The 25846-nt window shown below is 36.2% G+C and overlaps 1 protein-coding gene across 1 annotated transcript; it reads left to right on the top strand.

Moving 5' to 3' along the window:
* Positions 1-838: 838 nt before the first annotated feature.
* On the top strand, positions 839-24192 carry vps39 (VPS39 subunit of HOPS complex). The gene is made up of 24 exons (XM_087779420.1): positions 839-1298; positions 2707-2772; positions 2836-2900; positions 2978-3020; positions 3099-3193; positions 4957-5055; positions 5125-5217; positions 5343-5526; positions 6677-6797; positions 6928-7048; positions 7341-7467; positions 7531-7673; positions 7755-7895; positions 9998-10139; positions 10903-10989; positions 11578-11651; positions 12291-12507; positions 14203-14331; positions 16157-16259; positions 16323-16368; positions 17433-17582; positions 17670-17804; positions 20548-20639; positions 23604-24192. The coding sequence occupies exons 1-24, from the start codon at positions 1226-1228 to the stop codon at positions 23683-23685; spliced, it is 2628 nt and encodes an 875-aa protein (XP_087635546.1). The 5' UTR covers positions 839-1225; the 3' UTR covers positions 23686-24192.
* Positions 24193-25846: the final 1654 nt, after the last annotated feature.

The following is a 25846-nucleotide window of genomic DNA, read 5'->3' as shown; positions in this document are numbered from 1 at the left end:
TTTAATCACAAAAAATATGGGTAGAACATGTGTGTCTTAATTTTCTATCCCAAAAAAGTATTTAAATATTGAATCAACCTATGTTATTGAAAATATTAATTTCTTAAATAGTAGTACATCTTTTTTATTGAGTTTTATTTAGTTTAATAAACTCTTTTTTTATTGAATTATTTAAAAAATAATTGAATAAACTCTTATTTATTGAAAATGTTTTTGTTTTTTCAATTTTATAAACTCTTTTTTTTATTGAAAACTATTTTTATTTTTATTTAAGTAACTTATTTTTATTGTAAATGTTATTTAATTAAATTCCCTTTTTTAATTGAATAAACTCTTATTTATTGAAAATGTTTTTGTTTTTTCAACTGTATAAACTTTTTTTTATTGAAAAGGAATTTTATTTTCATGTAAGTAACTCTTTTATTCTAAATATTTTTTAATTGAACCAACGCTTCTTTTTTTTTTTTTTTTTTAAGATTTATTTCGATTTAAGTAACTCTCTTTTATTCTCTATTTTTTTATTTTACTAAATAAACTCATCTTTTTTAAATATACATTTTGATTGAAGTAACTATTTTATTGAAAATGTTTTAATATCAGTGAATCAACTTGGTTTTATTTAAAATACTTTTTTTTTTTTTTTTTGAAGTATCTCCTTTTTTTTTTACTGTTTTTTATTATTATCAAAGAAACTTTTTTCATTTGTAAGAATGTTTTTTTTGATTGGATTTTGATTTATTTTCTATTAAATAATAAAAAACTTATCTCAAGAATCTCATCCTCTGCCGACTAATAATGACTGTCCCTTTAATCAGTAGCTCGTGACTGGTCACGTGACTGTCAAAAGGGCTGTCACAACAGGGGAAGTAGCTTGTTGCTAAAATAGCCAAACATACAAAAGTTATTCGCCTTCTTCACGGGTTTAAATCAAACTATACTTATAACAATTTATATTCTCACCAGCGCTGCTCGTATTCAAGTCAGCGATGCATTGAAATGATGCCGTTGGAGGGAAATATCTCAGCTTTGCTCGCTAACTTTCAAGCTAACATGCTAACGATCAGCTGTTGTTGTGGTAAATAGCAACATACCGCCGTCAATCTGCGTCTGGATCGAGCACAAGTACACGTTCTGTACAGACTAGCTTTACTAACCATGACTAGCTGTTCGACGAAGGTAGACGATTAGAAACGTTCTTTTGAAGTCGATGATATTTTAAGTCACAATGCATGACGCCTACGAATCAGTTCCAATCTTGGAGAAACTTCCTCTTCAGATCGACTGTCTGGCAGCTTGGGGTGAGTTTGATTTATTTATTATTTAAGTTCGTCAACACCGTCATGTCAGTGTCAACATCTCGTTTAATGTTCGTAGATAGAGAATCATGTCATACAGAGAATTAGTTCCAAATAATTGAGAGTATTTGACTGTCAATAAAGTTTTATCTATCTTATCTATCTATTTATCTACTCTATCTACTCTATCCATCTATCCATCTTTCCATCTATCTACTCTATCTATCCATCTTTCCATCTATCTATCTATCTATCTATCTATCTATCTATCTATCTATCTATCTATCTATCTATCTATCTATCTATCTATCTATCTATCTTTCCATCTATCTATAGTATCTATCTACTCTATCCATCTTTCTATCTTTCTATCTATCTATCTATCTATCTATCTATCTATCTATCTATCTATCTATCTATCTATCTATCTATCTATCTATCTATCTATCTATCTATCCATCTTTCTATATTTCTATCTATCTATCTATCTATCTATCTATCTATCTATCTATCTATCTATCTATCTATCTATCTATCTATCTATCTATCTATCCATCTTTCTATCTATCTATCTATCTATCTATCTATCTATCTATCTATCTATCTATCTATCTATCTATCTATCTATCTATCTATCTATCTTTCCATCTATCTATAGTATCTATCTATCTATCTATCTATCTATCTACTCTATCCATCTTTCTATCTTTCTATCTATCTATCTATCTATCTATCTATCTATCTATCTATCTATCTATCTATCTATCTATCTATCTATCTATCTATCTATCTATCTATCTATCTATCTATCTATCTATCTATCTATCTATCCATCTTTCTATATTTCTATCTATCTATCCATCTTTCTATATTTCTATCTATCTATCTATCCATCCATCCATCCATCCATCCATCCATCCATCCATCCATCCATCCATCCATCCATCCATCCATCCATCCATCTATCCATCTATCCATCTATCTATCTATCTATCTATCTATCTATCTATCTATCTATCTATCTATCTATCTATCTATCTATCTATCTACCTACTCTATCTACTCTATCTACTCTATCTACTCTATCTACTCTATCTACTCTATCTACTCTATCTACTCTATCTACTCTATCTACTCTATCTATTTATCCATTTATCTATCTATCCATCTTTCCATCTTTCCATCTACTCTATCCATCTAGTCTCTTTACTCTATCTATTTATCCATTTATCTATCTATCTACTCTATCCATCCATCTACTCTATCCATCTATCTACTCTATCCATCTTTCCATCTATCTACTCTATCCATCTTTCCATCTTTCCATCCATCTACTCTATCTATCTAAGAGTAGTTGTCTTTTAATAACTAAACAATTTTCAAAAATAAAACACTTTTTTTTCCCCCACAGAGGACTGGCTGCTTGTGGGAACCAAACCCGGACACCTTTTGCTTTACAGAATAAAGAAGGATCCAGGTACAAAATAAAATAAAACTTTTATTTTCAAAAAGATTGAGACGGCATTTTTTATTCTCGCAGGCACCAACTTGTTTGAAGTGACGCTGGAAAAGTCCAACAAGAACTTCTCAAAGAAGATCCAGCAGGTAAAGACTTTTACTCGAGTGTAACATCATAACATTATTATTTATTATTAATCTCATGTTTGTTTTGCAACTTTAAGCTTTACGTGGTGTCCCAGTACAAGATCCTCGTCAGTCTGCTCGGTATGTTCAACCTAAATATTCATTTTATTTTAAGGGGTACTTCTGAATGAACTTTGATCTCCTCTATTATCCCGGCAGAAAACAACATCCACGTCCATGATCTCCTGACATTCCAGCAGATCACGGTGGTGTCTAAAGCCAAAGGAGCCACGCTGTTCGCATGTGAGCTGCAGGTCAGTCCCGGCTCATGAGCATTAGCGGCGCATGCTTGGCTCATGATTCTCGATGCTGGTCATTCAAAAGAAGAATAAAGCCAGTGTGTGAGACGCAGTCGCTCTTGACTGAATAAGACTTCACTTAATGTTGTGTTAGACCAGGGGTCGGGAACCTTTTTGACTCAGAGAGCCATGAAAGCAAAATATTTGGAAATTTATTTCAGTGAGAGCCATATAATATATTTTATCTTCGTCGAAGGGTTAGCTTTGAGCTAACGACCGAGAACACCGATGCTGTGTCTCAAATCGCATACTAATCTTAGTATGCTAGAAGTTAGTATGCATCAGTTTAGTATGCATACTAACTAGTACGCAAATTCTCCGCAGATAGTATGTCTCAAATCAAACCCTGAAGCTACACACTAACCGGAAATCGCATGACAGCTTCTTCTTCTACTTCTATTTAACGATGTTTCAAGCAGCTGTTTGAACGCTATCGCCACCTGCTGGCAGCACGTTTTGCAACTTTAGAAAAAGAAATAAAGAAAAAATATGAGAATCTAAATAATCGCGAGATATTTAAGCTGGTATCAGCAGCGAAGACGTGTTTATCCTCCTACTGCTGCTGAAAATACACATTTAAGTATATGCATATATATGCATTTATATATGACGTAACTTCCGTTTAAAACGTCACTAAAATGGCGGCTGTTTAGTATGGTTAGTGTCCATCGAACCATGCTAGTTTTGTGGGCGTGTTAGTATGCCAATTTAGTATGCATGGCGCACTAAATTTCGCATACTAAGAATTGAGACACACTAACGTACTAAAAATACTAACTTTTAGTACGCTAGTATGCGATTTGAGACACAGCACGAGTCAAAAGGGGGCGTTTACCTGTTTACCCAGCAACGGCCAACGTCAGCTGTTATCATCCAGCCAACTGCAGCCATGAGCAGTGGAAAATCGATGGATGGATTAAAACAAGTGGTAATATTTTATGCTCCTGATGGTGAACTTGGCGCAAGTGTGCAGCCTACTCCCGAATTTCTCCTCGCGGGACTAATAAGGGATTCTAAAAAAAAAATTAAAAAAAATCTGCGAGCCAGATGCAATCATCAAAAGAGCCACACCTGGCTCGCGAGCCATAGGTTCCCGACCCCTGTGTTAGGGTTTTGTTCCGATGAACCGACCCCTCCCCAGATCGATACGTGGTTCTGTTAAAGAAAAATATGCAGTCATACGTGATCATGGCCTCCTAGCAAGGCTACCGCAGAGATGTCTTCGAGTGCCAAACGCAAATACTAACGAAACGGCGGATCTTTTATAGTATAAATATTCTTAACCCCTCTAGTCATTTGTGCTTGTATGATTGGTCAGATACTCTAAACACTTGTCTTCTAAGATGGCCGTCTTACGTGTTGGTTGTGGAAAGTTACCGCAGTTGGATGTCTTCTAGAGAGCATCCGTTTTATCAGTTGACTTACGCAGATGTCTGTCCTTGTCCTTGACTAGCTGGCACCATCGAGAGTTTGTTTTGTCTTTCCCGGTGTGACCTGACGAATAGCTGAGCACATGGATTTTAATGCAAGGCTATTATTTAATATGAATTAAATATGAAAGATTATCTGTTAATCAAGTGATTATTTGAAATGTGTTTTAAATATAGATAAGTTAGTAAGTAATTTGTATTTATATAGCGCTTTTCCAGATTACAGTAAAATTGTCATATCCTTACAGTGGTTTTATATTTCCTTTTTTTTTTTTGTGTTAACACCAGAAAAACAGCGACGGCGAGGAAACTCTAAGAATGTGTGTGGCGGTCAAAAAGAAGCTGCAGTTGTATTACTGGAAAGATCGCGATTTCTACGAGCTGCAGGTGAGATGGAACCAAAATGTCGACTCACAGGATTTATTGTCTGAATTATTTCATCTTTGTTTTTTAAAGGGCGACTTGGGGACGCCTGATATTCCAAAGTCGATGGCGTGGTGCGAAAACTCCATATGTGTCGGATTCAAAAGAGACTATTACCTCTTTCGGGTGTGTAACTAAAGCACGCTTTAATTAAAAAACAACATGTGGAGTTGATATTTACAATGAAACATCTATTTGTTCCTAGAATGTATGAGTTTGTGGTAAGAATCTCGTCTTCTCTGCTTCTCTAGATGGACGGCCGAGGCTCCATCAAAGAGCTGTTTCCCACCGGGAAACAATTAGAGCCGCTGGTCGTCCCGCTGGCTGATGGGAAAGTGGCTGTCGGTCAGGACGAGTTAACTGTGGTACTTAATGAAGAAGGTGTTTGCACACAGAAGTGTGCTCAGAACTGGACGGACATTCCGATCGCAATGGGTGAGAAAATGTCTGAATAATCCTGTGTTGGTTTCTTTTTTCTCAATTTCTTTTTTAATTGTTGGGTTTCAAATCCAATTTTTTTTACCTTCATTCTTTAATGGTTTATATTTGAATAAAGCATGCTTAAAATAAACTAATTTTTATTTACAATTAACGTGCAAATATATACGGCTTTTGTTCATTTTTGTGTTGCAATTTATCTTCTGGCCGCTAGATGGCAGTTATTAGTACCTCCACCGCTAAATGAAGAATTAAATCCCTCGAGATCCCGGCTATTACTGAGGGCGAGAGGATACAGTGACTCCAGCAGCTTTAAAACCTGATGTTTGGACATATTTTGGTTTGAAAACAAATGAAAGCAGTTACGACTGAGGACAAGAGGATACAGTGAGTCCAGCAGCTTTAAAAGCTGATGTTTGGACATATTTTGGTTTGAAAACAAATGAAAGCAGTTACAACTGAGGACGAGAGGATACAGTGACTCCAGCAGCTTTTAAAGCTGATGTTTGGACATATTTTGGTTTGAAAACAAATGAAAGCAGTTACGACTGAGGACAAGAGGATACAGTGAGTCCAGCAGCTTTAAAAGCTAATGTTTGGACATATTTTGGTTTGAAAACAAATGAAAGCAGTTACAACTGAGGACGAGAGGATACAGTGACTCCAGCAGCTTTAAAAGCTGATGTTTGGACATATTTTGGTTTGAAAACAAATGAAAGCAGTCACAACTGAGGACGAGAGGATACAGTGACTCCAGCAGCTTTAAAAGCTGATGTTTGGACATATTTTGGTGTGAAAACAAATGAAAGCAGTTACAACTGAGGACGAGAGGATACAGTGACTCCAGCAACTTTGAAATCTGATGTTTGGACATATTTTGGTTTGAAAACAAATGAAAGCAGTTACGACTTCGTCAAGAGTCATGTGGTCTATATATATATATATATATATATATATATATATTCATTCTAGAACCAAACGGAGAAGTAGCCGCCATACATACCTTTTCAGTTTTTATTTATTTTTAACGTGCTAATTTCGTGAAATCTCTTAAAAAGGAGAAAATAAACTTTTTTTATTTACTTTAAATTTACTTTTCAATCTTGCGAATAAACAAAAATCGTGATGATGGATGTTTTTCCAACAGAGCATCAGCCTCCGTACATCATCGCAGTTCTTCCTCGGTACGTGGAGATCCGAACCATCGAGCCCCGGCTGCTGGTCCAGAGCGTGGAGCTGCAGAGACCTCGATTCATCACGTCAGCAGGGTGAGTCCGACCACTGCGGCATTAACCGAGCTGGAAACTCCCTGCCCAGTGAGTGCTTCCTGTTGACTCCCAATGAAAGCCCATCAAAACCAAATAATTAGGTTTTTTTCTCCGTTGTTTGTGATTGCAGGCCAGATGTGGTGTACGTGGCGAGCAACCACTTTGTGTGGCGTCTGGTTCCTGTATCGATAGCCACTCAGATCGAACAGCTTCTACAGGATAAGCAGTTTGAACTGGCTCTTCAGTTGGCGGTAAGAGAAGGATCTTCATTTCGGAGTCTACTGACTCCTTTAAGAAACATCTTAAGACGTTTTTATTTGTTCAGGCTTTTCCTTGATTTTCTGGAACTCCTGTTGTGTTATCAGTTTTATCTTGACCTTTAAAGTATATACTTTATTGAGTATTGTTTTATTGTTTAAGCGCTTTGTGACCCTGGTCTGGAAAAACGCTGTACAAATGAAGATTACTTACTTACTTATTTACTTCATTCCTACGTTCGTCTTTTGTCTTGATGGACACTTGTGTTTTCTGTTGGTCCTGTAGATGAAGGACGACTCCGACAGCGACAAAAAGCAGCAGATCCATCACATCCAGAATCTCTATGCCTTCAATTTGTTCTGCCAGAAAAGATTTGATGACTCCATGCAGGTTTTTGCCAAACTTGGAACAGGTATTTCTCTTTATCTCATCATGTTTTCATGACCTTGATGAGAAAGATATGAATCTTCTCCAGACCCCACCCACGTCATCGGGTTGTACCCGGACCTCCTCCCCGCCGACTATCGCAAACAGCTGCACTACCCGAACCCTCTCCCCACGCTGTCGGGGGCGGAGCTGGAGAAGGCTCACCTGGCTCTCATCGACTATCTCACCCAGGTTCGTCGGATGAGCGAAAACCACGCCGACGCCGGAAGTGAACCTGCTGACGCCATCTTTGTTTTGTTTTTTTCCCCGCAGAAGCGAAGTCACCTCGTGAAGCAGCTCAACGACTCGGACCCGTCCACGACATCCCCGCTCATGGAGGGAACGCCCACCATTAAGAGTCGCAAGAAACTCCTTCAGATCATTGACACCACCCTGCTCAAGTGTTACCTGCATGTGAGACCCTTTTTTTTTTACAATTCAGTTTATTACGGGGCTTATGTTCTGAAAACGTTAAAAAAAAGTAGTGACCACTGAGTTTCTCACCCGTTAAAATAACATTTATTTAAACTTAAAGTTAATTCAACTTTGCATACGAGGTGCCATCCTCTTAAAAAACCCTCTCAGTAACGGTGACCTGAGCAACTCCCATAATGCTTTGCCGCCCAGCCAACTAATCACAACTGTCACTTGACATAGCAACACAGACAAAGAATTGAAATACAGTATTATATCGACCAATCAAGGGAGTTCACTGTTTTGTCGGCACCATAAGTAAGGTGGGTACAATATTAAGTGCATCCCACCAAGTTCTGTAGTTGTTTAGGTATATCTTCCGTTTAAATAATCAGTTTTTAACGTTGTAAACAAAGACAAGGAGCTTCATACTATATATTTAAACTTGTAATGCAGTGTAATGGAAGGTGAACCACACGGCGTGCCGAGGGACGACAATAAACAGTTTTGGTTAGACGAGGGAGAGATTTTGTATTCAACTAAAGCGTCTATTTAAAGCAATTTTTCTCAACAATAATGACGCAAACTTACAACGGCTTTCTACAAATGTTACTCTTGAGTTTTGGCTTCTTAAAAAAAGTGTGACATCATTTTTCGGGAAACGCTCCAAGGTACAGTACTTGGCACCCGACTTTAGTTCCTCGTTATATTTTCAGTGGGTAAAGCCAACCGGCAGAATGGGATTTAGATCTGAAGTAAGTTCGACTCCCCTTTGTGTTTTTTATTAATGCCAGATATCAGAGTTTGTGTTTGAATTATACGACAACTTTGTTCAAGTGAAAACCCGGCGCTGGAAAGAAGCGAATGTTCTGATTAAGTTCCTCCCTCAGGTCTAGCAGGATTTTCTTTTTTGGTTTCTCTCATGCGTCAAAGTCTTTGATTGCTTTTGTGTGATCAGCCAGTTGAGATCATTCAACGCGTCGTTACAAGGTGGTCTTTGTTTGCGTCTATTTAATAGTTGATCGACAAACACTCCGAGGACGTAATGAGGCCCCTCGGGAGTTTTTGTTTGCCAACCTCTGTTCGGTAAACAGTGTTTGAAGGTCTTTTAAGACAAAGGATTGAAGCGATAATTAAAAAAACAATATTATTGTTTCGTATTTGCATTGGTTTGAATAGAAGCCGTACAAAGGAATATGTATGAACGCTATAAAGGCGGTTTATTTCCCAATGTGCACAAGATTGTTGTGGCTAATTCTGGGTGGCTAACAGTGCTAATGCTTGATTTGTATTTAACCTCAAAGGATAGACAGAATTAGACTAACAGTGTTTGACTAAAATACAGTTGCAAATGGAGATAAAGAAGCATATTTTCTAATGTCTGGAAGAAAGACTAAAATGTAATAGCTTTAAATAAGTCTAATATTAAGTGATTTATTCACCCCAAACAACAGTTTGTTTTCATGTCTAAACAAGAAGGATCTGAGTTGATACAAAACTCTGCAGCCAGAATTCTGAGCCGCTCTAGTAGAAGAACTCACATTTCTCCGATCATTAAAACTCTTCACTGGCTGCCAGTTTCTTTCAGGATCAGCTTTAAAATTCTGGTTCTTACTTTCAGATCTATTCATGGTCAGACCTTCCGTCAGTAGATTCTGATCCAGACTTACACCCCAGCTCGGGCTCTGAGGTCTGTGGATCAGAATCTACTGATGGTTCCTGAACACGGTTCAGGACCTGAGGAGAGAAATCCTTCCAGACTGTTGCTCCTAAGCTTTGGAACGATCTCGGTGTTTGATGATCTACTGACTCCTTCAAGAAACATCTGAAGACCTTTTTATTCATTCAGGCTCTTCGTTGATTCTCTGAGACCCCTGTGTTTGTCTCGGTGATATCTTGACCTTTAAAGCATATAGTTTATCAGGTATTGTTTTAATTGTTTAAGCTCTTTGTGACCCTGGTCTAGAAAACAGCTCTACAAATATTACTTACTCACGATCCAAGGGCTGCACTAGTTCTGCTGGAGATGATCGAAAACGCTCATCGATCGACGACACCGATCTGTTGTTGAATCAAAGTGTGTTTGTGTGTGTGACGTGCAGACGAACGTGGCGCTGGTGTCGCCGCTGCTCCGCCTGGAGAACAACCACTGCCACATCGAGGAGAGCGAGTACGTCCTGAAGAAGGCGCACAAGTACAGCGAACTCATCATCTTGTACGAGAAGAAGGACCTGCACAAGAAAGGTGAGACTCCACGGTGTTTGGAAGCCATTTTGTTTTGCCAACACTCCGTAGTAAGAGCTCAACCAAAGCAAATTGACTTATTTCTGCCAAGTTCTTTTCACGAATTTGTATTTTATGTTTTCAAAAAGCCTTAAATTAAATTAAAAGCCTGCTACGACAGAAATTCCCTACATGGAGCAGCCGTTTATTGTTGGACAGAACCATCATCACGTCATTTATTCTTCCCCGTCGAGATGCTGCCGACAGAGTGATGAATGCAAATATTAAAACTCAACCACATCTTTTTTCTCTTCACAACATGAGCAACAGATGTTTCTCATTTGTCAGCTTGAACGTTGCGTCGAGCTGCAGAGAAAGTCGCCGATAGATCCGTGTCGTGTTTGATTTGTAGATCCGAACTGAAACGTTCATGATGAATGAAGAGCTAGATTTCTATCTTCCACGGCTTGTCTGTGAATCGTTCCTGCTCTATGTGCTCGGTGTGGATCAGAGCTCGTCCCCAGGTCCGGTGATATCAGGCTGCGAATCCCTCCTCTGGCAGCTCCTGCGATGACATCATGCTGCTTTAGTCGCTTTCTCTCCCGACTGGAACCAGCTGTTCTCTGCCACCGATCATCCCCGTGTGTCCAATAACCCATTAGCGCTGCTGGAGGAGTTATGCAACACAGCTGACATCTCCTCCCGGGCCTGATACCAATCACACTTTTTTGTTGTTGTCCTGTTTCCCACGCCGCCGCCGCGATCTCACCCCACTTACTCTCAGCCCTGCAGGTTCTGCTGGACCAGTCCACCAAGGCCAACTCCCCCTTGAAGGGCCACGAGCGAACCGTGCAGTACCTGCAACGACTCGGTGAGGAGAAACTTAAGTATAAAGTTCTGTTCCGTTGAAAAGTTGGGTTGAGTCGCATGTTTTCTGTTTACGACGATGAATATTTATTCTTGGTTTCATCGGAATGCTGTTTAAAATTCATTACTTTATGTTAACAATGAGAATATTTTTCATGTTTTCAATGTTCTTTTTGGGGCCGTTCTCACACCCCGTAGATAAGTATTCATCAAAAACACATTTGTGCTGGGAAATGACTTGACAATCATTCTTATTTACTTTTATTCGTGCTTTTCCTTGATTCTCTGAGACTCCTGTGTTTGTCTCTGTGTTATCTTGACCTTTAAAGTATATATTTTATTGAGTATTGTTTTGATGTTAAAGCGCTTTGTGACCCTGGTCTGGAAAAGCGCTCTACAAATACTTACTTAAGGATGTAAGAAAGCTCTTAAGAAAGCTATGTTTCCCAGACAAGTTCTTTACTGCCTTCATAGGAGAATCTTCATAAAAACAAGAACAACAAGCAATAAAAAGAACAAAGTGCAAGGGTTGTTTTAGGGATGATTTGTAGGGAAAAAAACTCTTCCTGATGATGTTTATTCTTCCACACAGGTGTGGAGAATCTTGCTTTTATCTTTGAGTTCTCTCCCTGGGTGCTGAAGATGTGTCCCGAGGACGGGCTGAAGGTGGGTTTGGAAACAGATCATACGTTTAATCATGCGTTGATTCTGGATTAAATGTTGCTTCAGTTTTTCGACTGAGAAAAATCCTTTTGTGTCACAACACGATCTGGAGCTTATAATCCATGCGTTTGTTTCTTCTTGTTTAGACTATTGTATCAGTTTATTTTGGTGTCTCAACAAGAAGGATCTGTCTCGCCTGCAGTTCATACAAAACTCTGACCTGCTCTAGTAGAAGAACTCACATTTTCCCGATCCTTAAAACTCTTCACTGGCTGCCAGTTTCTTTAGTTAAAATTCTGGTTCTTACTTTCAGATCTATTCATGGTCAGACTTTCCATCAGTAGATTCTGATCCAGACTTACACCCCAGCTCGGGCTCTGAGGTCTGTGGATCAGAATCTACTGATGGTTCCTGAACACGCTTCAGGACCAGAGGAGAGAAATCTTTTCAGGCTGTTGCTCCTAAGCTTTGGAACGATCTCTTTGTTTGATGATCTACTGACTTCAAGAAACATCTGAAGACCTTTTTATTAGAGCTTTTCCCCGATTTGTTTTATGTGTCTTGATCTTTATCTCTGATTGTTAAAGTGCTTTTTGACCCTGGTCTAGAAAGATCTTTACAAATATCCTTTTGTTTCTTTAGATCTTCACCGAGGACCTGACCGAGGTGGAGACCTTGCCTCGGGACAAGGTGCTGAACTTCCTGAAGGAAGGCTTCAAAGATCAGGCCATCCCTTACCTGGAGCACATCATCAACGTCTGGGACGAGAAAGGCCCTGAGTTCCACAACGTGCTGATCCAGCTCTACCTGGAGAGAGTCCAGGGTCTCATGAAACAGTACCTGAACTCGCTGCCAGAAGGTACCGGGTTTTCTCTCTCCTTAACGGTCGTACACTGATGATCGCTTTTAACAGTTTTTCCCTAACAATTAGCGAGACTCACCATCGCTACGATGACCTACTTAGTAGCAGGAGAAGTTTAACGAGCGTCTTAAGCATCGTTTGCAAATGAGCCGACGATCCAGTTAAAGACAGAAAAACAGTGAGTTTATTGCCATTAAAACAAAAACAAATCTAATGAATCCAATTTCATGGAATCTGTTATCATTCCTCTGTTTATACAAGATTTCTTGTTCTCCAAATGAGTATTAAACAACATAATCCCTTTTTCCATCGGCATTGCCAAGTTTTCGGCGAAAGTCGTTACCTTCAGAAAAATCTGTTCACGAGCAAAAACCAGTGGATGTTCAGAAACATCTCCGTGTGAGCCGTCATGAGACATATTTTTTCATTTCCTGTCTCGGCGTTCGCATAAATGACAACAATGGGGCGACACGGGCAGAACGAGAAAAACCTGAAATGAAAAGTGAAGGCTCTCGTGGATTATTATTCAAAACACATCAGCGGAGACTGGATTCCTGGAATCGATGCGGCTTCTAACAAAGAAGATTTCATCGCCTTCCTCGTCCGACAACAAGCCGACCACACCCAGACGCATGTTGTTGTGTGTCAGCTCACCCGATAACTTAAACTTGAAATCAAGAGAACTTAACAAAAGGGCTTTTATTATACTGTCAAGAATCTGGAGATATAATACATATCATGATACTTTAGTTTCTTTCAAAGAAACAACACTTTTTCTGTCTTTTACAACGAAGAAAATAACAAATACTTTCTCTAATCAAAGGTGAAAGTGTTTGTAGGAAAGTGCTTCTCAAAATATGAACAACAAATGTAAACCTACATTAACAAAGAACCTGGAGCAACAAGCAATATCCAGTTTAACTTTTCACTTTAAACAGTGTTTTAAAAGCCAAAAATGACACCAAACATCAGCTTTAAAAGCCTGTGGACTCTGGTGTAACCTTTTCTTTTTCACTCATTGCTGCCATTTTACCGGTTTTGTTGTTAAAAGGCGCTTTAACAAATAACTATTACTTACTTACTTACTTTGGCACAGGAGGGAATGACGAATGCTGCCAACTAGTGGCCAGAGGTTGAATTGCACCACACGAAAGGATAAACGCTTTGAATATTTGAGTGTTTATTGTAAAAATGAAAACATTGAATGATTGTCTTTTATACACACACTATTCAAATATAAACCATATAGTAAGTTTTAATTAAAATAAAACGTAATTTCCATTTTTATTTTAATTTAAAAAAAATCGATACAGTTCTTTTGAATATATCGGGAATAAAAATGTTAAGAAAATAGAGATAAATCGCAACAAGTAAACCCTGCGCTTCTTCCCTGTTCAATCACATTTTATTTAGCGCAATAAATGAGTTATAAAGTTAAAAAAAAATAAAAGGCTTTTAAGTTATTAATGATATTAAAATATTTACTTAAATACCAAAAGGAAGATGGTTTGTTGAGTCTTTATTTAAAAGTATATTCATTATAAAAATGGTTCTAAATCTGCTCAACAGTAAATAGTTTTAATACTGAACTCAGCTGAAGGTTCATAAAGACGTTGCTGTCGAGGAGTATTTTTCTTTAGATCAGATAATCTTCACTCGCCACGTTGTTGAACCACCTGTGGTCTGGTGCAGGTGTGTCGGCGGTGGCCGCGGGGCAGGAGAAAGGTGATCTGGGCGAGTTCAGGATGAAGCTGCTCTCCTTCCTGGACATGTCCACCTTCTACGAACCCTCCACGCTCATCAGCGACTTCCCCTTCGACGGTGAGCTTCTCCTGATGGATGATGAGGTCCAGACATGAACACAGTGTGTGTGTGAAGTGACCGTTAAACACTTTATACTTTAACATCGACTATCTATATATTTTAAAAACTGAGGTACAGTGATCCTCGTTCATCACGGGGGGAGACGTTCTAAAAATGACCCGCAATAGCTCTATTTTTTACAGTTATTATACGTGTTTTAAGGCCATAAAAATCCTAAACGACACACTTTTATACACTTTTATTAACTTTTCCTCACAGTTCTCTCTCATTGAAACTCTATTGCAGATTAAAAAAAGAGAAAAAAAACGTATAATATTAGTTAATGAAAGCGAAGATCAAAACCTGTTTTCAAACATTTTTAACAAATTTAATTCTCCCTTAGACGCATGTGGTTCACCCTTAGCCAATCAGGACGCAGAACACATATGCGGTACACCCTTAGCCAATCAGGACGCAGAACACATATGCGGTACACCCTTAGCCAATCAGGAAGCAGAACACATATGCGGTACACCCTTAGCCAATCAGGACGCAGAACACATATGCGGTACACCCTTAGCCAATCAGGACGCAGAACACATATGCGGTACACCCTTAGCCAATCAGGACGCAGAACACACATGCGGTACACCCTTAGCCAATCAGGACGCAGAACACATATGCGGTACACCCTTAGCCAATCAGGACGCAGAACACATATGCGGTACACCCTTAGCCAATCAGGACGCAGAACACATATGCGGTACACCCTTAGCCAATCAGGACGCAGAACACATATGCGGTTCTCCCTTAGCCAATCAGGACGCAGAACGCATATGCGGTTAACATTAAACATTTTTGTCATTTCTCTAGTTTGAGACTAAATTTAAAAAATGTCTTCACTATTATTCTGGTGAATCTTGTGAGTTTTTTTTTTTACTGCGTCCATCTTTTGGTGCCACAGTTAAGTTAAGTTTTTAAATTATGTATATTTTTATAGTGTAAACATCTTCTTAAAATATTGTTATTCTATTAGTTATTTTATTTAACTATTTGAGATTTTCTTTTTTCTTTGTGCAAAAACATCATATTTAATGTATACATTATTTAAAACATGGGATCTTTGCTGCTTGTTCTGTAAACACTTTCCCTTCTGTGGAACGAAGAAGCATTTATCTCATCTTATCTTAAAGAAGCTTCTTCTTATCTTATCTTATCTTAAAGGAGCTTCATCTAATCTTTTCTTATCTTAAAGGCGCTTCATCTTATCTTATCTTAAAGGAGCTTCTTCTTATCTTATTTTATCTTAAAGGAGCTTCTTCTTATCTTATCTTATCTTAAAGGAGCTTCATCTTATCTTATTTTATCTTAAAGGAGCTTTATCTTATCTTAAAGGAGCTTCTTCTTATCTTTTATCTTAAAGGAGCTTCATCTTATCTTAAAGGAGCTTCTTCTTATCTTATCTTATCTTAAAGGAGCTTCATCTTATCTTATTTTATCTTAAAGGAGCTTCATCTTATCTTAAAGGAGCTTTTTCTTATCTTAAAGGAGCTTCATCTTATCTTATCTTATCTTAAAGGAGCTTCATCTTATCTTATCTTAAAGGAGCTTCTTCTTATCTTATCTTAAAGGAGCTTCATCTTATCTTACCTTAAAGGAGCTTCTTCTTATCTTATCTTATCTTAAAGGAGCTTCATCTTATCTTATTTTATCTTAAAGCAGCTTCTTCTCGGTCGTTCCCATGACCTCACGCTGCATGTGTTCCATCAGCAGAATGATCAGGTTTATTGATCCTGCAGAGGAGGGTTTAACCTTTGACCCCCTGACACTGTGACCCCCACAGGTCTGCTGGAGGAGCGGGCTCTGCTGCTGGGTCGGATGGGTAAACACGAGCAGGCGCTCTTCATCTACGTGCACATCCTGGACGACACACTCATGGCTGAGGAGTGAGTTTGAAGAAGCTCCTCTTTTAAGTGATTGATCTGATGTTTCTTCTTCTTCTGCCTCAGATACTGTCACCGACATTATAACATCTCTGTGGACGGGAATAAAGACGTGAGTCGTTCTGTCGATTAATGTCTTTTTATTATTTTTATTTTATTTTATTTACATTTCTTTTATAGTCAAACAATGCTAGTTCAATTAAAAAAAAACTAAGAATTGCGTTTGTGGTATCCCTTGTGTTGTATCAGGGTTAAGGTGACCAGAAAACAAAACGTTTTTGTGGAATCCCTTTTGTTATTTCAGGGTCAAGGTGACCCGAAAACAAAACATGTTCGTGGTATCCCTTATGTTTTCTCAGGGCCAATGTGACCCGAAAACAAAACGTGTTTGTGGTATCCCTTGTGTTGTCTCTGGGTCAAGGTGACCCAGAAACAAACATGTTTGTGGAAACGCTTGTGTTGTCTCTGGGTCAAGGTGAACCAGAAACAAACATGTTTGAGGTATCCCTTGTGTTGTATCAGGGTCAAGGTGACCCGAAAACAAAACGTGTTTGTGATATCCCTTGTGTTATCTTAGGGTTCAAGGTGACCCGAAAACAAAACATGTTTGTGGTATCCCTTGTGTTGTCTCTGGGTCAAGGTGACCCAGAAACAAACATGTTTGTGGTATCCCTTGTGTTGTCTCTGGGTCATGGTGACCCGAAAACAAAACGTGTTTGTGATATCCTTTGTGTTATCTCAGGGTTCAAGGTGACCCAGAAACAAACATGTTTGTGGAATCCCTTGTGTTGTCTCTGGGTCAAGGTGACCCAGAAACAAACATGTTTGTGGAATCCCTTGTGTTGTCTCTGGGTTAAGGTGACCCAGAAACAAACATGTTTGTGGAATCCCTTGTGTTGTCTCTGGGTTAAGGTGACCCGAAAACAAATGTGTTTGTGGTATCCCGTGTGTTGTCTCTGGGTCAAAGGTGAACGACCTCCCTGGCTTCTGTAAATGCATATGATGTGATGGAGGTCGTTCACCTTTGACCCAGAGACAACACAGAGACGCGTTCATTTCAAAGTAGGTCAAATATGTGAAGTAAGATTAAAGAAATAAAAGTTTAAAACTATTCAGGCTGCTGTTGATAAAATAGTTTCTCTTTCTCAAATCTTTCTCTGAAAACCCCGTTTCCAGGTGTATCTGTCGCTGCTGCGCATGTACCTGTCGCCCCCAGACCCCCACTGCTTGGGGCCCATCAACATGGAGCTGACGGAGCCGCAGGCCAACCTCCAGGCGGCCCTGAGGGTCCTGGAGCTGCACCACAGCAAACTCAACACCACCAAGGTAAACACGGCAGCATTCCTCGCCAGCAGAGGCCGTCCTGCCGAGGTTCAGCAACAGGTTCTGCAAACTCACCTTTCATGTTTCCAGGCCATTAATCTGCTGCCGGCCAACACGCAGATCCGAGAGATCCGGGTGTTCCTGGAGAGCGTCCTGGAGGAGAAGGCTCAGAGGAAACGCTGCAATCAGGTGCTGAAGAGTTTGCTGCAGGCCGAGTTCCTCCGGGTGAGTGTTGGAGATTAAAACTGAAGAGTTACTGCTGCTGATGACGGGGTTTGAAGCCCAAGCCCTGAGTTTGCACTTTTTTAATGAGGAATATTTGATTAATGCACTGTGAGCGACTGATGAAGCCCAGAATAGAATCAATGTTTTGTCCTTTTTAAACAAGGCCTCACTGTTGTAATCACGACCCGCTTTGTTTATACAACCAGTCCCTTGGAGGTGGAGACTTCAGGGATTGACGACACATGGTGACAAAACACAATCAAACAATTTTCAACTAGAATCCAACAATTTTCAACTAGAATCCAACAATTTTCAACTGTAATCAAACAATTTTCAACTAGAATCAAACAATTTTCAACTAGAATCAAACTATTTTCAAATAGAATCAAACAATTTTCAACTAGAATCAAACAATTTTCAACTAGAATCAAACAATTTTCAACTAGAATCAAACAATTTTCAACTGTAATCAAACAATTTTCAACTAGAATCAAACAATTTTCAACTAGAATCAAACAATTTCAACTAGAATCAAACAATTTTCAACTAGAATCAAACAATTTCAACTATAATCAAACAATTTTCAACTAGAATCAAACAATTTTCAACTAGAATCAAACAATTTTCAACCATAATCGAACAATTTTCAACTATAATCAAACAATTTTCAACTAGAATCAAACAATTTCAACTATAATCAAACAATTTTCAACTAGAATCAAACAATTTTCAACCATAATCGAACAATTTTCAACTATAATCAAACAATTTTCAACTAGAATCACACAATTTTCAACTATAATCAAACAATTTTCAACTAGAATCAAACAATTTTCAACTAGAATCAAACAATTTTCAACTAGAATCAAACAATTTCAACTAGAATCAAACAATTTTCAACTAGAATCAAACAATTTTCAACTAGAATCAAACAATTTTCAACTAGAATCAAACAATTTTCAACTAGAATCAAACAATTTTCAACTGTAATCAAACAATTTTCAACTAGAATCAAACAATTTTCAACTAGAATCAAACAATTTCAACTATAATCAAACAATTTTCAACCATAATCGAACAATTTTCAACTATAATCAAACAATTTTCAACTAGAATCAAACAATTTTCAACCATAATCTAACAATTTTCAACTATAATCAAACAATTTTCAACTAGAATCAAACAATTTCAACTATAATCAAACAATTTTCAACCATAATCGAACAATTTTCAACTAGAATCAAACAATTTTCAACTGTAATCAAACAATTTTCAACTAGAATCAAACAATTTTCAACTAGAATCAAACAATTTCAACTATAATCAAACAATTTTCAACTAGAATCAAACAATTTCAACTATAATCAAACAATTTTCAACCATAATCGAACAATTTTCAACTAGAATCAAACAATTTTCAACTAGAATCACACAATTTTCAACTATAATCAAACAATTTTCAACTAGAATCAAACAATTTTCAACTAGAATCAAACAATTTTCAACTAGAATCAAACAATTTCAACTAGAATCAAACAATTTTCAACTAGAATCACACAATTTTCAACTAGAATCAAACAATTTTCAACTAGAATCAAACAATTTTCAACCATAATCGAACAATTTTCAACTATAATCAAACAATTTTCAACTAGAATCAAACAATGTTCAACTAGAATCAAACAATTTTCAACCATAATCGAACAATTTTCAACTATAATCAAACAATTTTCAACTAGAATCAAACAATTTTCAACCATAATCGAACAATTTTCAACCATAATCGAACAATTTTCAACTATAATCAAACAATTTTCAACTAGAATCAAACAATGTTCAACTAGAATCAAACAATTTTTAACCATAATCGAACAATTTTCAACTATAATCAAACAATTTTCAACTAGAATCACACAATTTTCAACTAAAATCAAACAATTTAAACTAGAATCAAACAATTTTAAACTAAAATCAAACAATTTTCAACTATAATCAAACAATTTAAACTATAATCAAACAATTTTCAAATATAATCAAACAATTTTCAATTATAATCGAACAATTTTCAACTAAAATCAAACAATTTTCAATTATAATCAAACAATTTTCAACTAAAATCAAACAATTTAAACTAGAATCAAACAATTTTCAACTAAAATCAAACAATTTTCAACTATAATCAAACAATTTAAACTATAATCAAACAATTTTCAAATATAATCAAACAATTTTCAACTAAAATCAAACAATTTTCAAATATAATCAAACAATTTTCAATTATAATCAAACAATTTAAACTATAATAAAACAATTTAAACCAAAATCAAACACTTTTCAACCAAAATCAAACAATTTTCAACTAAAATCAAACAATTTTCAACTAAAATCAAACAATTTTCAACTAAAATCAAACAATTTTCAACTATAATCAATCAATTATCAACTATAATCAATCAATTATCAACTATAATCAAACAATTTTCAACTAAAATCAATACATTTTCAACTTTAATCCAACAATAAGTCATTATCTCAGCAGGAAGCCTCCTAACATCAGCCTCTAACTACTTCCTGCTCTTCTCTTCGTGGAAACATCTTCAGATGTTTAGATGTGTTTATTGTTTATTGTTATTGTTTATTGTTTATTGTCGAACACCATCAGCAGCAGCTTCAACCATCAGCTGAGATTCTAGATACGTCTGAAGGTGTGAAGGTAGTATTTTGATCCACCATGTGACCTCAGGTGCAGGAGGAGAGGATCTTCCACCAGCAGGTCAAGTGTGTGATCACAGAAGAGAAGACCTGCAGGGTTTGTAAGAAGAAGATCGGAAACAGGTATTTATGCTTTCATGGGTGGAGGAATAAACTACAATATACATGTTAATAGAAACTGATTTAATTTATTCTGCATTATTTTAATGATTTTACATTTTTATTTTATTGTAATTGTTCAGGCACTTTATTTTTTAACTTTTTTTGAGGGACAAGACGTGTATAAATTTATTTTAATAACTTCTGGTCCTTTTCTTCCCTTTAATTACATTTTTTAACTATTTTATTTAATCTTTCACAATTTTGGTTTTATCTACATTATGCCATAAAATTATGAGATAATCAATTATTATAATCAAATAATTGTAAAATTTAATTGAACATTTTAAAATGTAATAAAACAATATTTAACTCTATTAAAAACCATCTAAAACTCAAATTAAAAAAACATTAAAATGTAATATAACAATATTAAAAACAACATTAAAATATGATAAAAAAAACAATATTTAACTCTGTTTAAACCATTTAAAACTACATTAAAATGTAACAAAACAATATTTAACTTTATTTAAACCATTTAAAACTACATTAAAATGGAATAAAACAATATTTAACTTTATTAAAACCATTTAAAACTACATTAAAATGGAATAAAACAATATTTAACTTTATTAAAACCATTTAAAACTACATTAAAATGGAATAAAACAATTATTAAAACGACATTAAAATGGATTAAAACAATATTTAACTTTATTAAAACCATTTAAAACTACATTAAAATGGAATAAAACAATATTTAACTTTATTAAAACCATTTAAAACTACATTAAAATGGAATTAAATAATATTTAACTTTATTAAAACCATTTAAAACTACATTAAAATGGATTAAAACAATATTTAACTTTATTAAAACCATTTAAAACTACATTAAAATGGAATAAAACAATTATTAAAACGACATTAAAATGTAACAAAACAATATTTAACTTTATTAAAACCATTTAAAACGACATTAAAATGTAACAAAACAATATTTAACTTTATTAAAACCATTTAGAACTACATTAAAATGGAATAAAACAATATTTAAGACGACATTAAAATGGATTAAAACAATATTTAACTTTATTAAAACCATTTAAAACTACATTAAAATGGAATAAAACAATTATTAAAACTACATTAAAATGGAATAAAACAATATTTAACTTTATTAAAACCATTTAAAACTACATTAAAATGGAATAAAACAATATTTAACTTTATTAAAACCATTTAAAACTACATTAAAATGGATTAAAACAATATTTAACTTTATTAAAACCATTTAAAACTACATTAAAATGGAATAAAACAATATTTAACTTTATTAAAACCATTTAAAACGACATTAAAATGGATTAAAACAATATTTAACTTTATTAAAACCATTTAAAACTACATTAAAATGGAATAAAACAATTATTAAAACTACATTAAAATGGAATAAAACAATATTTAACTTTATTAAAACCATTTAAAACTAAATTAAAATGGAATAAAACAATTATTAAAACTACATTAAAATGGAATAAAACAATATTTAACTTTATTAAAACCATTTAAAACTACATTAAAATGGAATAAAACAATATTTAACTCTATTAAAACCATTTAAAACTACATTAAAATGGAATAAAACAATATTTAACTTTATTAAAACCATTTAGAACTACATTAAAATGGAATAAAACAATATTTAAGACGACATTAAAATGGATTAAAACAATATTTAAAACGACATTAAAATGGATTAAAACAATATTTAACTTTATTAAAACCATTTAAAACTACATTAAAATGGAATAAAACAATTATTAAAACTACATTAAAATGGAATAAAACAATATTTAACTTTATTAAAACCATTTAAAACCACATTAAAATGGAATAAAACAATATTTAACTTTATTAAAACCATTTAAAACTACATTAAAATGGATTAAAACAATATTTAACTTTATTAAAACCATTTAAAACTACATTAAAATGGAATAAAACGATATTTAACTTTATTAAAACCATTTAAAACTACATTAAAATGGATTAAAACAATATTTAACTTTATTAAAACCATTTAAAACTACATTAAAATGGAATAAAACAATTATTAAAACGACATTAAAATGGAATAAAACAATATTTAACTATTAAAACCATTTAATAAAATAATCCAACAATTTCCAACTATGATAAAACAATTTTTGTACTTTGATTAAATTCGAAAATGTTGATTTAATCCATTTTTAATAAGATGTTTTGCAAATGAAAACGTGTGATTGAACAGAATATTAACTTAATTTAGTTCAATGTGTGTTACTTTATTAATACATTATTGATGGATTGATTGATTGATGGATGTATTGATTGATTGATTGATGGATGTATTGATGGATGTATTGATTGATTGATTGATTGATTGATGGATGTATTGATTGATTGATTGATGGATGTATTGATGGATGTATTGATGGATGTATTGATTGATTGATTGATGGATGTATTGATTGATTGATTGATGGATGTATTGATGGATGTATTGATGGATGTATTGATTGATTGATTGATGGATGTATTGATGGATGTATTGATTGATTGATTGATGGATGTATTGATGGATGTATTGATTGATTGATTGATTGATGGATGTATTGATGGATGTATTGATTGATTGATTGATGGATGTATTGATGGATGTATTGATTGATTGATTGATTGATGGATGTATTGATTGATTGATTGATTGATGGATGTATTGATTGATGGATGTATTGATGGATGTATTGATTGATGGATGTATTGATTGATTGATGGATGTATTGATTGATTGATTGATGGATGTATTGATGGATGTATTGATGGATGTATTGATGGACGTATTGATGGACGTATTGATGGATGTATTGATGGACGTATTGATGGTTGTATTGATTGATTGATTGATGGATGTATCATTGATTGCAACCGTTTGTCTGCCAGTGCGTTCGCCAGGTATCCCAACGGTGTGGTCGTTCACTACTTCTGCTGCAAAGACCGCGGTGTGTGTCCGAGCGAGCAGTGACCGGACTAGAGTGACCGGACTGGAGTGACCGGACTGGAGTGACCGGACTGGAGTGACCGGACTAGAGTGACCGGACTAGAGTAGAAACTAGTCTCTATGGAGTGAACCCTGACCCTGAACCTTGATGCACGAGCGAGCGGTGAGTCACGTCTACGTAGAAGAAGTGAGTTCATGTGCGAAGCCTTAATCCATCTGTTCACTCGTTCACTCGCTCAAGGTCATGTATTTATTCAGATCCAATCGATTGGTTTTGTTCTCGGATGATTGGTCGTGTTCACGCGTAGTTTCATCATGAGGTCGTTTTGAAGACGAGCAGCACTTTAACGTTCGAAGGTTCATTGGTTTTAAAGATGGCGTCCGTGTGAAGGAAAGACTTGTTGCATGAGTTGAACGTCGTTCGCACTGATCCTGTTTCTGTGGGAATCTTTTCTTTTTTTTTACCGAGAGAGACTTTTGATCAAGTGGTGACTCGTGTGCGACTTCATTAATAAATTAATATTTACATTCTTTTGTGTCGAGTCGTGTGTTGATGTGTTGATGCTTCATGTCTGTCGGTGTCACCAGTGTCTCCAAATATATATGAAATATTTGTGGATTTTAGGTCAAAATAATTCACAAATGTGTCAAATTAACATAAGAATACAATATAAAAATATATGTATAATAACATTGTTGTGTTATATTCAGACAACAAAACAAGGGATACCACAAACACATTTGTTTCAAGGCCTCTGGGTCACATTGACCCATAGACAAAACAAGGGATACCACCACCACATTTGTTTTCAGGCCTCTGGGTCACATTGCCTTGGACACAACAGAAGGGATACCACAAACACATTTGTTTCAAGGCCTCTGGGTCACATTGACCCAGAGACAAAACAAGGGATACCACCAACACATTTGTTTTCAGGCCTCTGGGTCACATTGCCTTGGACACAACAGAAGGGATGCCACAAGCACATTTGTTTTCAGGCCTCTAGTTCACATTGACCCGGACACAACACAAGGGATACCATAAACACATTTGTTTCCAGGCCTCTAGGTCACATTGACCCAGAGACAACACAAGGATACCATAAACACATTTGTTTTCAGGCCTCTAGGTCACATTGACCCAGAGACAACACAAGGGATACCATAAACACATTTGTTTCCAGGCCTCTAGGTCACATTGACCCGGACACAACACAAGGGATACCACAAACACATTTGTTTCCAGTCCTCTAGGTCACATTGACTCAGAGAAAACACAAGGGATACCACAAACACATTTGTTCTTAGGCCTCTGGGTCACATTGACCCAGAGACAAAACAAGGGATACCATAAACACATTTGTTTCCGGTCCTCTAGGTCACATTGACCCAGAGAAAATACAAGGGATAACATAAACTCATTTGTTTTCAGGTCTCTAGGCCACATTGACTCAGAGAAAATACAAGGTCTAACGTTTTTAAAGGGTTTATCCTCTCGACGTTTTGAAGAACACCTGCGTCTTCAGAGATACAGCAGCGAAGCTCTGGATTATAAAGTTCTTCTCACGACCCGGTTTCAAACCCGGTGGAGCCGAGACGTTTAATTAAAGTGGTTGGAGATGAAAACATGTTCAATCCCCACATGTTGTGAAACCTCTTCTCTCCCTTAAACCCGTTCTCCTCGCGGCTCAGACCAACAGAACCTCCTCGGTGCTGCTGGTCCGGCCGAGGGATCAGCAGAACCACAACGACCCGGCGCTCGGCAACACGCGCCGGTCCTGGCGACGAACGCCAAAGCGTTTCTCCACGAGCGCGGAGGAGTCGTTTACTAGCGTCTGGACCGCGGTGTCGTCTGTGGTACTGAGAGCAGGGTCGGGTCCGAACAGGAGACGGACGCTCTGAATAATTCAGCGCCATCATCACTTTCCTCTGGTTCTGGTCTCAGAGGAGACGCTGGAGTGCAAATGGAAAAGATGTTCCGAGCGAAGCCGACGCTCTGACATCGTCTCGCCGCGTCTGGCGGGAAACACATTAGCGAGCGTTGCTAACGTGAGGGAATAACAGTAACCGGTGTGATGCTGCGGTGCTGAACCCACCGGGACAGAACCTGGTACTGGACCTCGAGGTCTCATCATAAGAATAACATTTTGATCATTATTGTTTTGAAATATGTTTTATTTGTACA

This window comes from Callionymus lyra, chromosome 18, assembly GCF_982586985.1.
Source record: "Callionymus lyra chromosome 18, fCalLyr1.hap1.1, whole genome shotgun sequence".
In the NCBI taxonomy this organism is placed as follows: domain Eukaryota; kingdom Metazoa; phylum Chordata; class Actinopteri; order Syngnathiformes; family Callionymidae; genus Callionymus; species Callionymus lyra.
This window is presented reverse-complemented; position numbering and strand designations above follow the sequence as displayed.